General features: G+C 44.4%; 1 protein-coding gene across 2 annotated transcripts; it reads right to left on the bottom strand.

Annotated features, from left to right (window-relative positions):
• Positions 1 to 386: 386 nt before the first annotated feature.
• Positions 387 to 13093, bottom strand: UCP1 (uncoupling protein 1). Of its 2 annotated transcripts, XM_070047089.1 has the most exons (7): positions 12959 to 13093; positions 12736 to 12868; positions 11872 to 12070; positions 8179 to 8379; positions 7977 to 8078; positions 6663 to 6843; positions 387 to 4258 (listed from the first exon to the last, which is right to left on the bottom strand). In XM_070047089.1, exons 2-7 carry the CDS (start codon positions 12859 to 12861, stop codon positions 4144 to 4146), a joined length of 924 nt encoding a protein of 307 aa, XP_069903190.1. In that variant the 5' UTR covers positions 12862 to 12868; positions 12959 to 13093; the 3' UTR covers positions 387 to 4143.
• Between the last annotated feature and the right edge of the window lie 1434 nt (positions 13094 to 14527).

Below are 14527 nucleotides of genomic sequence, written 5' to 3'. Positions count from 1 at the left end.
TTTCTCCCTAACTCTTCCCTGAGACTGTGCTCTCCCAAACTATCTTCCCCTAGACTAGAGTAGTAAGCTCCCTCCCTATTCCACCCCTGATATATCTTTAATATATATATATATATATATGATTTATTTATTTATTTGAAATGCAGAGTTACAGAGAGGGAGAGAGACAGCAGGAGTGCACGGGAGAGAGATTCCATCCACTAGTCTACTCCACAAATAATCATAACAGCCAGGGCAGGCCAGACTGAAGCCAGGAGCTTTATCTGGTTCTTCCACGTGGGTAGAGGGGCCCAAGGACATGGGCCATCTTCTGCTTTTCCAAGCAGCTGGATCAGAACTGGAGCAGCCAGAACTCGAACTGGCACCTATATAGATGTGATGCCAATGGTGCAGGTGGCAGCTTTATCTGGTTTGCCACAGTGCTGGCCCCAATAGTATATATATTTGACTTACAAAGATTTACAAGAATAAAATAGGGCAAAGTTCCAGAGCCATTAAACTGAATCATCGATTTAAAAACATTTCCACTAAAAACCTTGTATTTTATATATGTCTTGCACCAGTGAGTTAAATAGCATACTTAAGAATGAAGTACCGCCAGCTTTCACAAACTCTACATAATGATGGAGCCTGTGCAAGGCTATTGTATTCTTGATTGTGAAAACCCAACAAGGACATGATGAAAAAGAAAAATTGCATGCTGGTGTCAATTTGGATGCAGCAATCCTAAGAGTATTAGCATATTGAATCCAGAAAATACTAAAATTTAATGTATTAAATAATGTAAAATATTAAGTGATATACATACCAGGTCATTATTATTGTTTTGATATAAGATCAATTTTGGCTAAGTTCGATTAATGCCCACAGTAAAACTAATATCATTTGCCACATTAATATTTGAAAATTATGTGATCTTTGATGCAGACAAAACATTTGATAAAAATTCAACATTCATTCAAGAATATTTAACAAATGAGAAATAGTGATTAGTTTCACTAAACATATCTTTATAAGATAGAGCAAACATGGTTAATGGTAAACCATTGAAATTTATCACCACTTCTGTCAATAAGCTATTGCTCAAGTAACAGTACATAACAATAAGCTATCCCTGGTCCCCAAAGAAAATCTCAGTGGCATACACAAGCATTTGTTCCTCACATATCAGTAGGTTCCTTATCTCTGCTAAGCTCAGCTGGCATCAGCTAACCTTAAATCCAGACCACAGGTTTATGAGCAGTTCCAGTCAAATCCATGCGTCTCTAAGCATGCTCCTTCCATGATGATGTGAAAAGAAACAAGGATGAGCTAAGTTGCTCAAACATTACTAGGGTTCTTCAAAAAGTTCATGGAAAATGAAATTAAAAGATAAGTTAATTTTGGTATAAATATTTTTTTCATGATACACATTTTCTGTGAACTTTCTGAAGACCTTTGTATTTCAAACCTCTGTTCACATCATGTCCAGTAATGTGGACACTAAGACAAATGTATGGAAAGAAAAGTTAAATTCACAAATGATATAAATGTGTACATGGACAATTCAAAAGCATTGGCATACAAATTTTAAGAGTTTAGCAAAGCTGCTAGAAAAATCAGTATAAAATACATTTTGCATTTCTATATCCCATCAATAGAAAATGCTAACTTGTAAAAATTTATAATAACACTTAAAAGATACCTAGTACATAGGAATAAATATAACAAGCTGGGGTCAGCACTGTGGCATAGGGGGTAAAGCTACCACCTGCAGTGCCAGCATCCCATAGGGGTGCCAGTTCGAGTTTTGGCTGCTCCACTTCTGAAAGCAGTGGAAGATGGCCCAAGCCCTTGGACCCCTGCACCAGTGTGGGAAACCCGGAAGAACCTGGCTCCTGGCTTTGGATCAGCTCTGCTCTGGCAGTTGCAGTCATTTGGGGAGTGAACCAGTGGAATGGAGGACCTCTCTCTCTCTGGCTCGCTGTCTCTCTCTCTCTACCTCTACCTCTACCTCTCTCTACCTCTCTCTAACTAGATAAAATCCTTAAAAACACAAACAAAGAATGTGCTAGGGCTGGTGTTGTGGCATAGTGGATAAAACTGCTGCCTGTTTGTTGAGGTGGATTTGTTCTGAGAGGAGGAGCGTGGTGGGGGCAAGAGGCGCACAGTCACCACACAGACCCCCGGGGGGAATCAGGTGAAAGCGGGCCAGAGGCAAGCAGCCCGCAGACTTGTTTATTTCAGTTGCTACAGCAGCTTATATAGCCAAGGCAGCCAGTCCGGTCAAGGGGCGGTCTATGCCCTAACCAATCACACCCTGTTGCCAGGCAGTTTCCGAAGCCATCCAGTCACAGCCTGTTGCCAGTCAGACTCTGTTGCCATGTGGTTTCTGAAGCCATCCAATGACAGCCTGTTGCCAGGCAGGCTCCATTGCCAAGTAGATTTCAAAGCCATTCCTGAGTAACTGATGCTTGCCAGCAGCTATCTTGGCGTGGCCTTCTCATTCCACCATACCTGTTCATGTCCCAGCTGCTCCACTTCCAATCCAGCTCCCTACTAATGGCCCAGGAAGAGCAGTGGACAATGGCCCAAGTATTTGGGCCCCTGCCACCCCCAAGGGAGACCAGGAAGAAGCTCCTGGCTCCTAGTTTTGACCTGGCTCTGTCCTGGCTGTTGCAGCCACTTGAGTGAACCACTGGATGGAAGATACCTCCCTCTCTCTATCTCTCTCCCCGCTTCCCTCCTTCCCCCCCTCTCTCCCCTCTCTCTGTAAATCTGACTTTCAAATAAATAAATCTTTTTAAAAAGAAAAAAATATGCTACTCTAAGGTTTTACTTTATTTTCATTTTCATTCCCTTGAGATCAGATCTGGAGAAAGAATTTGCAGTTCATTTGGGAGGTGATCCCAGGAAACACTGGTAAGGGGGTGGGGAACCAGGAGATGGAGTTGAAGTCAGCACATTAAGTTTTCATGTGAAGCATTACACCACTGTGTTTAACTGGAGTTTGACCCCCTCAGTGATACTTCACCTGTCAGTTGTTGGAACTGAGCCACGTCCCCCAAGTGTCCATTTTCCCAGATCCAGTATGCCCATGGACAGGTAGACTGCGCTGTCTCTGATGGCCAGAGGCATGTCAACAGGAGGTCAGGCCAGCTAGCACGGAAGTGGTGAGTACAGGAGCCTGAGGGCATCTGTTCAAAGACACTTTTGCCCATGACAGATAAGGAAGCATGAGGTCAGGGGACAACCCACAGTAATCAATGCAGTGTGGAGCTGACTCGAACCTGGGAGCCTGTAGCGTGGCTGTGCAGCTAGCCCCTGATTTTGGCTTCAATAAAGGCTGGGCCGTATCTTCTGTACATTTTAGTCCCTGGTGACCTCTTTTCCTATCTCGTCTGCACTCAGTGTGTAAGCACAAGACAGGTTACCTCAGACTGTTTCTCTGTTTTCCCCAACATGACCTTTCAGCTGTAAAATGCTGTGATTCTACGATGGAAACCAGGACTCTAATAATAATAATGTCCAAATGAATACAGTGCCTTAGATTAGAAGTTGTTACTGATGCTATACAATGTGGACTCGCAAAATCTGTATTCACAGAGTAATTTTGCCTATGATTCTACAGGACTCTACTCACACTGGAGAATTTTGTATGCTCGGTGAACTCCCACTTTCATATAGATATAGATTCCAAAAGACAAATTTGGAAAGGTATTAGAATACTTTATTGAATATATTAGCTGGCAGTGTGGTTAATAAATAAAAAGAAACTAATATTTTCTTTGACAACTTCATTTTAAAGTATTCATAAAATGCATTTCACTCAGTTTTCCTCTACCATCAGTTTCAAATATTAAAATATATAAAGGTTCTTCATATTCAATTATACCATTGCACCTCCAAAATGGTCAACCAAGTGCTGTTCCTTATTTGGGCGTTACATTTGCCAGATGTATGTTTGGCTTTCTCCTCCTTAAGGCACTGAGGATAAAACTTAGACAAAATAGGTCTTCATTTGCCTTTGAAAAAAAAAGTCCAAAACTCCCTACTGGGATTTCTTTAGTTTTTAGGGTAAAATAAAGTGAACAAGGTTTTATTTCTTGATGACCCGGGTGCAGGGGTTCCCACTGGGATGTGGTGTCCTTTTCTTGAAGCTGATTATGTGGCACAGTCCACAGTCTGCCTTGACCTCATGAGTTCTCCTTTCAGCTTTTCAAAGCACACGAACATGATGACGTTCCAAGATCCAAGTCGCAGGAAGGAAGGTACAAATCTAGAAGGGTGCATGTCACCATCCTATTAGTTTGAAATTCTGAACACTGGCACAGGCAGCTTATACTTAGCACACTACCCTCTTCTCAGTTAAGATGCTGAAAGGTGCCTAGTCCTCATCTTTCTCTCCACTGCCAGAAACTGTTTCCTCCAGGAAAATACAGCTTCAAAACAGCACCCTGATGAGCCCATCTACACAAGTCCATCAGCATTCCTCACTCCCCCCAAACCAAAGCACATCTCCTTTCCTCTTTGTTTTTAAAGCCTTTTTATCAACATTTATTTATTTATTTGAAAAGCAGAGAGATCTTCCATCCACTGGTTCACTTCCCAAATGCCTAAATAGCTAGGGCTGAGCCAGGCCAACATCAGGAACCCAAAACTCATCTGAGTCTCCCATGTGGGTGTCAGGGACCCAAGTACTTGCCCCATCACTTGCTGCTTCCCAGGATTCAAATTAGCAGAATGTTGGATTGGAAATGGTGTAGCCAGGACTTGAACCAGCACTCTGATACTGGGTGTGGTTGGCCTAAGCAGTGGCTTAACCTGCTGAGCCACAAAGCCAGCCCCTCCCCTTTTTTGAGGGCAGAGGAAATTTTTGTTTTGTTTTGTTTTACTTTGCTTCGTGAATGAGAAGTAGGAAACTATTCAAAGACCTAAGAGGAGAAAACAAGAAGTGTTGAGCGCAGTGGGCCATATTCCAGAGTCAGGAAGTCAGTGCTGGGGTCGGCACAATGGCACAGTGGGTCAGGTTGCTACTTGGAATCTTTGTATCATATGGGATGGCCAGATTGAGTGCCTGCTCTTCTGCTTCCAGTCCAGCTTCCTACTAATGCATCCTGGGAGTCAGGATTCACGTGGGACACTGGGATAAAGTTCCTGGATCCTGGCATTGGCATGGCCCAGCCCTGGCTGTGTAGGCATCTGGGAAGTGAACCAGTGGATGGAGGATCTCTTTCACTCTTGCTCTTGCTCTGCCTTTCAAGTAGTTGAAAAATAAACATAAAAAAATCAGTGCTCTCTCCATTTTGGCAGCTCTTACCCTAGACCATTAAGGGTTTAAATGGTCCTAGTTCTGGTTTACTCTGAGGGGATGATTTTTTTGCCAAACTGTACAGACCTAACCATTAATTTTGAGTGTGTGTTTGCAGCAATGAAATTCCAGGAGAAAAAAAAATTATCAGTTAAATCTTCCTTGGACAGATTTTTTAAAAGAAGCCCAGTCTATAAGTAACATTCCATAAAGGGTAGGCTTTTTTCTTTGGGTATTGTATATTTCTCTTGACTGCTAGATGCATGAAGGTTTTTCTTTTCACTATAATGTAAATAACATGCAATGTACCATTTTAACTGTTTTTAAGTGTGCACTTCAGTAGCATTCAGTTTATTCAGATTGTGTGCAACTATCACAACCATCCGTCTCTAGAACCTTTGTGTCAATCCAAACCAAAACTCCACACCTATTAAACAATCTCTCCACATTTCTTCTATCACTGGCTCCTGATAGTTTCTACTCTACTCTCTGTCTCCATGAATTGGACTACTCAAGGTACCTCATTTAGGTGGAATCATGACATTTGTTCTTTTGTACATGACTCATTTTGCTTAGTGTAACATTTTCAAGGTTCATCCATGCTATAGTATCTATCTTCTAAAAAAGTTACTGTTAAGTGGTTATGGTTTATAACTGACACATCAAAAGTTAATTTTGTATTTCATTTGTATTAATATATTTTATATAGTGTGTGTGGAGTATTTGTGCATAAGGTTTTATAAGGTTGAGGCATTTATAAGGTTAGCACTAGTATAATCCTTGCTGAATATGTACATAAATTGGTTGATACTATGTTTTCTTTAATTCTAATTAAAGCTATTGTTCAAAGTAGTTTCTGATGTAATACACATTACATATGAGAAAATGTCGTCTATTACACAATACTAGTTTCTAGCTGAGTATGATAATGACTCAAACCACATAATTTTTGGTTATTTTTCTAGATGAGTGGCAGTGATTTTTTCTAGCTTTAGCATGTTTTTAAAAATTGATCTTATCAAATTATAACAATGACAATCAAGTCTTATTTTCTTGTAGCCCTTTATTACACTTTCCCTCTACTTTGTAGTTCTCCTGCCCAGAGAAGGCAAAATATTGTCTACATTTTCAAGAGACTGGGGCACTGACTTCAGATGAGCCTCGGATCAAGGCTGAGAAGATTGCTACATCACAGCTGTTTATTTTCTGGCACAGTGGAGTTAATAGATTTAATTTATGGTGAGGAAAAGTCAATAATAAGCATACTGCATATGAAGGCTGAGAATCTAAATGTCTCTTATTTAGATGAGACAGTGTCCCAGAACAGACAGACAGCCTGAACCCAGATTGACAGATTGAGATCATATCTTACCCTTTGAAAAAAGCCGTTGGTCCTTCCTTAGTGAACATTGTCATTGCACAGTTGGGCACACTCGCATATTGTCCCGGTGGAGAGTTAATAAATCTGGTTTTCACCACATCCACTGGAGAGGACAGAAGCGTTGTGCAAAATCCAGCGATAAGAGCTGACAGTAAGTGGCAGGGAACATCATCTAAAAAGGATCCATGAAACAGGTCAACAGCAGACTTTGGGGGAGCTTGCACTTTTTAGTTATCTGTCAGATCTTTGTGAACCTGCTGATAGCAGGAGTTCAGTGTGGATGTCTTATAACCAAATACAGCAGGAAAAACTGTACTGGACAAAGATGGTAAATAGTACAGCACAGTGGATTGTAAACACTGTAGGAAAACAACCTCAGCTTTCTCTGTGCTGCCGGGGCCTGGCATAATGCCCGATTACAGGCGTCTACTACTCTCTGAAAGAATTGAAGGCTTGTTCAAGGAGAATTCCAGTGTCTCTGAAAATTGTTAGAGTATTATTTGAAGGCCCTATCCTATGGGCCTGCTTTTTGGATGAAATCACTGAAAAGCAGTTTATAAAACTAGCTCTTTTGGAATTGGCGTGGGGATGGACTTACCTCGTGAATTCTGCTATATCGAGAGCCTAACAGCAGTCCCTTATGTTAGTATTAGATGAGACTAACACTCACATAATACAGCTGCATTATATTTTTGTGACAATAAAATTGCCACAGAAATATTGCGAAAGGTTTTTTGCAGCAATACTTCTTCAACTTAAGGTTTTGATAATTTTCTTTTCCTCAAAGTTATGTATGTCTCACGCTCAAAATTGCTTAATTTTTTCCAAGAGAAGACTATTAGAATCAAGGGGTTAGGGCTAGTGCTGTGGCATAGCAGGTGAAGCCGCTGCCTGCAGTGCTGGCATCCCATGTGGACGCCAGTTAGAGTCCTGGCTGCTCCACTCCACTTCTAATCCAGCTCTCTGCTATGGCCTGGGAAAGCAGTAGATGATGGCTCAAGTGCTTGGGCCCCTGCACCCATGTGGGAGACCCAGAGGAAGCTCCTGGCTCCTGGCTTCGGATCTGCACAGCTCCGGCCATTGTGGCCATTTTGAGAGTGAACCAGCAGATGGAAGACTTCTCTCTCTCTCTGTCTTTCCTTCTCTGTGTAACTCTGACTTTCAAATAAATAAATAAATCTTTTTAAAAAAAAACCATAAAAATAAAAATTAAGGGCGTATTCAAAGTAATGTGAATGTAGAAGCTCTCAGATGAAATTATAAAGAGATAGACCAATTTTTTTTTAATGTAACACAGAAAGTTACCTGCTAGTATTTCGTTTCTCACAAGGGCCCCCTTCATTAGGTCGTAGGTTACGAGCTCTGTACAGTTAATAATGACATTCCTTAACAGATTAGGAGTTGTCCCTGGGGGTAAAGGAGAAATTGTTTGATAACTCTGTTTATGAAAGGTTCCAACTGAAGAAATGTGTTTTCGTGATTATGAAATGCCCGAGAAGTTGGTTACCTTTCCACAGACTGGTCAAGCTCTCAGTTGTAGCTATAATCCTGTAGGCATTGTACGTCCCCGTGTAGCGAGGCTTGAGACCGTGCAGGTGGCTCTGCGCTTGCAGCCTGACTTTCACGACCTCTGTGGGCTGCCCGATGAACACCGCCACGCCTCCAGTTGTTAGGCCGGCCGAGATCTTGCTTCCTAAACTCGGAGCTGCTTTGCAGAAAGAGAAACACTTATTCAGAAAAGAAAATCAAGATCCAGAATACATCCATCCATCTGTAATTTTTAGTAGTCAGTGTCTTGGTATTCAATTTTTTTTAAGATTTATTTATTTGAGAGGTAGAGTTACAGACAGTGAGAGAGAGAAAGTCTTCCTTGCGTTGGTTCATTCCCCAAATGGCCGCAACAGCCGGAACTGCACCGATCCGAAGCCAGGAGCCAGGTTTCTTCTTCCTGGTCTCCCACAGGGGTGCAGGGGCCCAAGTACTTGGGCCATCTTCTACTGCCTTCCCAGGCCGCAGCAGAGAGCTGGATTGGAAGAGGAGCAGCCGGGACCAGAACCGGTGCCCATATGGGATGCCAGCGCCACAGGTGGAGGATTAACCTAGTGAGCCACGGCGCCGGCCCCTTCTGGTCCTAAATCTGGTCCGTATATTGATCATAGCAGGACTAGAAAACTTGTCTAAGTTGCACCCCACCACTCTGCTGAAGATGTTCATGCCAGGTTCATTTTTTTTAATGAAAACTTTCAAGGAAAAACAAAGCACAATTCCAGTTAAACAGTAGCTTATGAGAATGGTGTTGTGGCACAGTGAGTTAAGACACCACTTGCAATACTGTCTTCCCATATCCAAGTGCTATTTCAAGTCCTGGCTGCTTGCTTGCAATCCAGCTTTCTGCTAAGGCATCTGGGAAGGCAGCAGATAATGGCCCAAGTACTTGGGTCCCTGAAACACATGTGGGACACCCAGATGGAGGTCCTAGCTCCTGGGTTTGGCCTGGCCCAGACTGGCTGTTAAAGGCATTTGAGGAGTGAACCTGTGGATAGTAGACCTTTTCTCTCTCTCCCTCCCCCTCCCCCCCTCTCCCTCTCTCTCTCTCCCTCTCCCTCCCTCTCTCTTTCTCTCCCTCTCTCTCTCTCTCTCCCCTCCTGTCCTCTCTTTTGCTCTACTTTTCAAATAAGTAATGAAAGAAATCTTTTTTTAAAAAGTGGCTTAGTTCTTCCTTTATTTAGCTTCATTCTTTCCCATGTATAGCTCTCTTTTTCAATATTTCCAATGATAATGTTAATTTCCAGTGATAATGTTAATTATCAGACTCCTTGATTTTAGGAAAAGCCCAGTGGGCAAATTGCCCCAATATGAGACATCAAGTAGTGTTTTGGTTAAAACGTAGGAAAGTTACAATATATAAAGTTAAAACAAAGGCAACTTTAAAAAGATTTTTCTTTTGAAATTTTGAGAACTTAGCTTATTACTCAAGACAGACATCATTTACTAAAGTTACACATTGTTTTGAAGCCCAATATTTATCCAATAATGAAATATAGAATTATGACTCAATAACACGTACCCATCAAAGACTGTCTCATTCTAATTCTATTTCCTAACCTGTAAACTAGGGATAGTGATGTCTTCTTGGGCTAATTAAAATAGTATCGATAAAGTATTTAATACATTGCCCAGCACATAGGAAACCCACAAAACTGGCAGCAGTTGTTTCATTATTATTATGATTGTACTCCCTCATGTCTGATCATGAGCTGAACCTATAGTAACTTTTACTTGGCAATGTTGTGTAACTATGGTTGCCTTCACTTGGGGCCCACATTTATAATTTTAGTTTGATGCACTCAGTCTACTCTTTGGTCTCCAGCTCTCTCATCCCCATTTCATCTCCCCGTCAAGCTCCCGGGGAGCTATATCCTCTGTTATCACTTCTCATGGCCCATTTGCTTCTTAGTGCTCCACCACCTGGCTTGCACCCCACCACTCTGCTGAAGATGTTCGTGCCAGGCAACCAGTGAGCTTAGGTTTGTTAGGTACAGCCATCATGTGTCGGCCCTGTCCACACAGCGCTCTCTGCCTCGTTTGCTGCATCAACAGTGCCTTCTGTGACTTCCTGCAGTCTAGTCCAGATCGCTCTCCTAAGCTCATGTGCCTACTGGATATCACATGTTGACATGTTCTCAACTGAATTTATATTTTTCCTTAAGACAACCTCCGTATTTCCTCCCTCAGCAAATGATATCTTTAGTGGAACACTTGGGAGGCATCTTATATTCCTACCTTTCTCTTAATTCTTCTCCTCTCAGCCACTTACTCTGAGCTGTAAGCTCCTGTTTGGTGAAGCTTATTGAGGGAGTGGAATTAGCATAACAGTGTACTGCCCAAACACATCTGATTAATTTGGGGTATAAAGTACCTAACAACTGGCTAAAATAATCAATGTATGAAAAAAAAAAAAACACCTTAATGGGCAGCTTCATATCATTGTGTCTTTTGCTACATCTGTAAATAGGACAGTGCAGTATTGATCTAGAATCATCCAGACTTTATCATCACTCAGAATGTATTTGGGAGGATAAGTTTAACTTATGTATTTGTGTAAACGATATTTACAAATTATCCCACAAGGTCCTAGTATTCCAGGGTTACTCCGAGTAGAAACGAAGGAATCTACCGAGGGAGTCACTAACACAGCACATTCCCTTCGCCACCAGCACATCTCCCTCCCTGGTCTGGCCCACATGGGAGCGCCTCTGATGTGATTCTGCACCTGTCCCTTAGCTTCAGTGGTACTCAGATAATGCTTTCCAGTCCTAGCGCAGTTGCATAGAACGAGTGATGCACACTCACATGCAAAGTGCAGGGGGCAGGGAAGTGCAGCGGGAGAGCTTGGGTTTGAACTCTGGTGCGGGCCCTTTCCAGCTGTGAGAACTCCAGCAAGTCACAAAACAGCTTGGAGCTCAGCTTCCCTCTTTGCCAAAGGATGCTAACACCAGTGCCTTTCCACTTGTGACATATCTGAAACACTTTGAACTGTGACTGACATATATAAATGTGAGCCAAGCTGACGGGGACTTTGGGGGTACCTGCACTGGCACCCCGGAGGCATTCACTTCCTCTCCTTCTTCCTGTAAGTGAACCCACTTCAGCATACATCCACTTTTCCCTCCCTGATCTTTAATGTTCGCGACCTTATGAGAAATCTCTCAAAAGGAAATCTTCTTGTTCTCTCAAGTCTCCTTACAAAGTCTAACTTCTGTTCTTCAAACCAAAGCTTTTCAAACTTTGTTGGGCACCATCATAAATAACTGGGGTACCTTATGAAAGAAAACATAAGTGCCTCAGTCCCCAAGTACTGAGGACTCCGGCAGTACCCCCGCAGGTATTCATCAAGCTCCTTAGGTATTCTGATATACTTTGCTGTGGGGGGGAATTTTGACTTAAATGTATTTTTTAGTCATTCATGTAGAGGTCCAAATTAGGTAGAGACCTTCACAACAAACTGGGTGATTTATGTAAGTGTGCATCTGAAGAAAAAAAAGCCAATTTGCACATACACTTTTCTTTCTATGCAGGGAGCTAATACTTAGGAGAGGGAGAGAGTTCACACACTGAGGTTTTTTTGCCTGCTGGTTACAGAGACTGTGACCTTGTGTGTTTGAGCACAGCCAGCCTCCCGGGAGCGCCCGTGGCTTACTTTCTTCCCCCGAGGTGAAGAACTCCTGCACCGTGTCGTAGAGGCCGATCCTGAGCGAGGCGAAGCTGATTTGTCTCTGGAGGCCGGCGGGCAACCCGCTGTAGAGTTTCAGGGGCCCTTCCGTTTTTGCCAGGGTGCTGATCGTCCCCAGGACACCTTTGTACCTGATGCCGCTGGTGACGGGGAACTCACCTTGGATCTGGAAATGAGAAAGGTGCAGGGGGAAGACAGCGCACGTGGAGTGCAAGACTCCTAGCTGGTGGGAAGACAAGACCAGCATGGGGCTGTCCTCTGTGCAAAACTTCAAGCCCAGGCTTTGGACATGGGTTTCAATTTCCCTTCTCAGCAATTTGTGTATGTGTGTGTGTGCATTTTCAGGAGGAAAAAGGGAAAGAAAAGAATGAAAGGGAGAAGGAGGAGGAAAGGGAGGGAGTGAGGGGCGGGGAGAGAATACAGAGAGAAACATGGGCTACAATGCACGAGTTGAGCATCTGTCCCCAGGCCCCGGGCATCCCCTAAGGCAGTAGGATGGGTGGTATCCCCGCAGAATCAAAAAAAGGAAAAGCCCCCGGGTCGCAAAACTGCGCAGGGAAGGACATCCCTAGCTCCTACAACTCCCAGCATGCAGTGGCTTTGCAAGAGCCTGGCAATAATCACCGGCAACCCGACATCCCAGGCTCTTGGGATTCTTCACTTACTAGAGAAGTTCCAGCGTATCGCCCTAGAGCATCCAGCCCTGGGACGAGGCCACACCTGCCCTACCTGAGGACGGATGGCTACACCAAAGCAGGCTACCGAAGGGACGCACACAACAGGTACACCGCGTCTGCCCTGGGACGCCTCGTGGTCCCAGTCTGCCTCTACCTGTTGCCGGACTTTGGCGGTGTCCAGCGGAAAGGTAATCACGTCCGCCAGGCAGGCTGCCACTCCGGCTGAGAAGATCTTGACCCCCATGGTTGGGGGCACGTCCGTGGTCGTGGTGCCCACCATCTTCACTCTGAGCAAGAGGCAGGTGCAAGAGGATAAGGGCTGCAATCTCCGAAGATGTAAGTTCCCTTTCCTGCCTGGTCACTCGGCTCTCTCTGACCTCGGGAACCGCCCTCCCACCCCGGGGCAGCAGTGGAGGGGTCGCGGCCGGCCGCCTGTCCGCCTCTCCACCCTCGCGCTGGGAACACCTGCTGCGCCCAGGCCGGGAGTACAGCTGTGCCCTGGCCTTCCCCGGTGACTTTTATAGCCCGGCCGCTCGAGGGCCGAGCCGCCGCCAGGGCTTAGAAGACTCGCGCGTGGGAACTAGAGGGGGCGTGCCCTCTGGCTCGGTGCTCGGCGCCTGGGGGTGGGTGGGGCGCGTTCACTCCCTGAGGCCCTAGCTCCGCATCCCGCTGTCCGCATCCGGTGCGCTGCACCTGCTGTGTTCTCTCCACTGTGTTCCGAAACTGAAGCGAGGAAACAAGCGGCGGCTCCCCAAACAAGCAGGATCTCAGAGATCTAGCCAGAGCGCTTCCAAAGGAGGCAGGAGTAGGGCGCTGCTGCTGTCCCTCTGCCACCCCAGGCTCCTTGCAGGCCCCTGGAGCCCTCTCTGCTCCCCTTTCCTCTCCTTTCAGCGTCTCACCCTCCCTGCCTCCTTATTTATTCCTTTCCAACCACCAAAATTCAGACTGCGATTGCAACCTAAACCACGTTTAGAACTTTTAATAGAAATAGTTTCTCTTTGGTCACTTCTCATAGGAAGATAGCAAATGAGAGAATGGTCATATTGGAAAGCAATAGTAACCGGCTAAAACACTGTACAGAAAGAAGTATCACTCAGTCCTCTGAACTGCATTTTTGGGGATACAGTGGAAAGAAAAGAGCACAGCTCGGCTGCTCACCAGCATTCCACCCCTTAGAAGGTCCTCTCCCAAATTTTGTTTCCGACTGAGTGAAATATGGTTTTCAAACTATCCCAGGTTGCTATAATCCTGCTACCTGTTAGAGATAAATTAAACATTGTAATGTGTTTTTGCTGTGGGAGGAAGACGTTTTCCTAATTCTATCTTTGTGAAAATATTTATTTCATTTTTTAAAAAAATTTTTATTTAAGGTATACAAACTTCATGCATTTCATACATACAAATTTAGGAGCACAGTGATTCTTCCCACCCTCCCCTCCCTCCTGCCCACCCTCCCACCCTTCTTTCTCCTCCCTTTTCTATTCCCATTCTTATTTTTTACAAAGATCTATTTTCAGCCGGCACCATGGTTCAACAGGCTAATCCTCTGCCTGCGGCGCTGGCACCCTGGGTTCTAGTCCCGGTCGGGGCACCGGATTCTGTCCCGGTTGCTCCTCTTCCAGTCCAGCTCTCTGCTGTGGCCCGGGAGTGCAGTGGAGGATGGCCCAAGTCTTTGGGCCCTGCACTCGCATGGGAGACCAGGAGAAGCACTTGCTTCTGGCTTTAGATCAGCGCAGTGCGCCGGCCGCAGCACGCTGGCCGCAGCAGCCATTGGGGGGTGAACCATCGGAAAAGGAAGACCTTTCTCTCTGTCTCCCTGTCACTGTCCACTCTGCCTGACCAAAAAAAAAAAAAATCTATTTTCAGTTAACTTTATACTCATAAAATTAACCCTACACTAAGTAAAGAGTTCAAGAAAGAGTATAAAAAAATCACTGTTCCTCAAC

The sequence above is a fragment of the Oryctolagus cuniculus genome, chromosome 8 (assembly GCF_964237555.1).
Source record: "Oryctolagus cuniculus chromosome 8, mOryCun1.1, whole genome shotgun sequence".
NCBI classification, from domain to species: Eukaryota; Metazoa; Chordata; class Mammalia; order Lagomorpha; family Leporidae; genus Oryctolagus; species Oryctolagus cuniculus.
This window is presented reverse-complemented; position numbering and strand designations above follow the sequence as displayed.

Coding starts and splice junctions, on each gene's coding strand:
- UCP1 (XM_070047089.1), bottom strand. CDS start 12,861: ATGGTGGGCACCACGACCACGGACGTGCCCCCAACCATGGGGGTCAAG. Junction 8,079..8,178: donor CTTGACCAGTCTGTGGAAAG/GTAACCAACTTC, acceptor CTTTACCCCCAG/GGACAACTCCTAATCTGTTA. Junction 6,844..7,976: donor GAGAAACGAAATACTAGCAG/GTAACTTTCTGT, acceptor GATCCTTTTTAG/ATGATGTTCCCTGCCACTTA.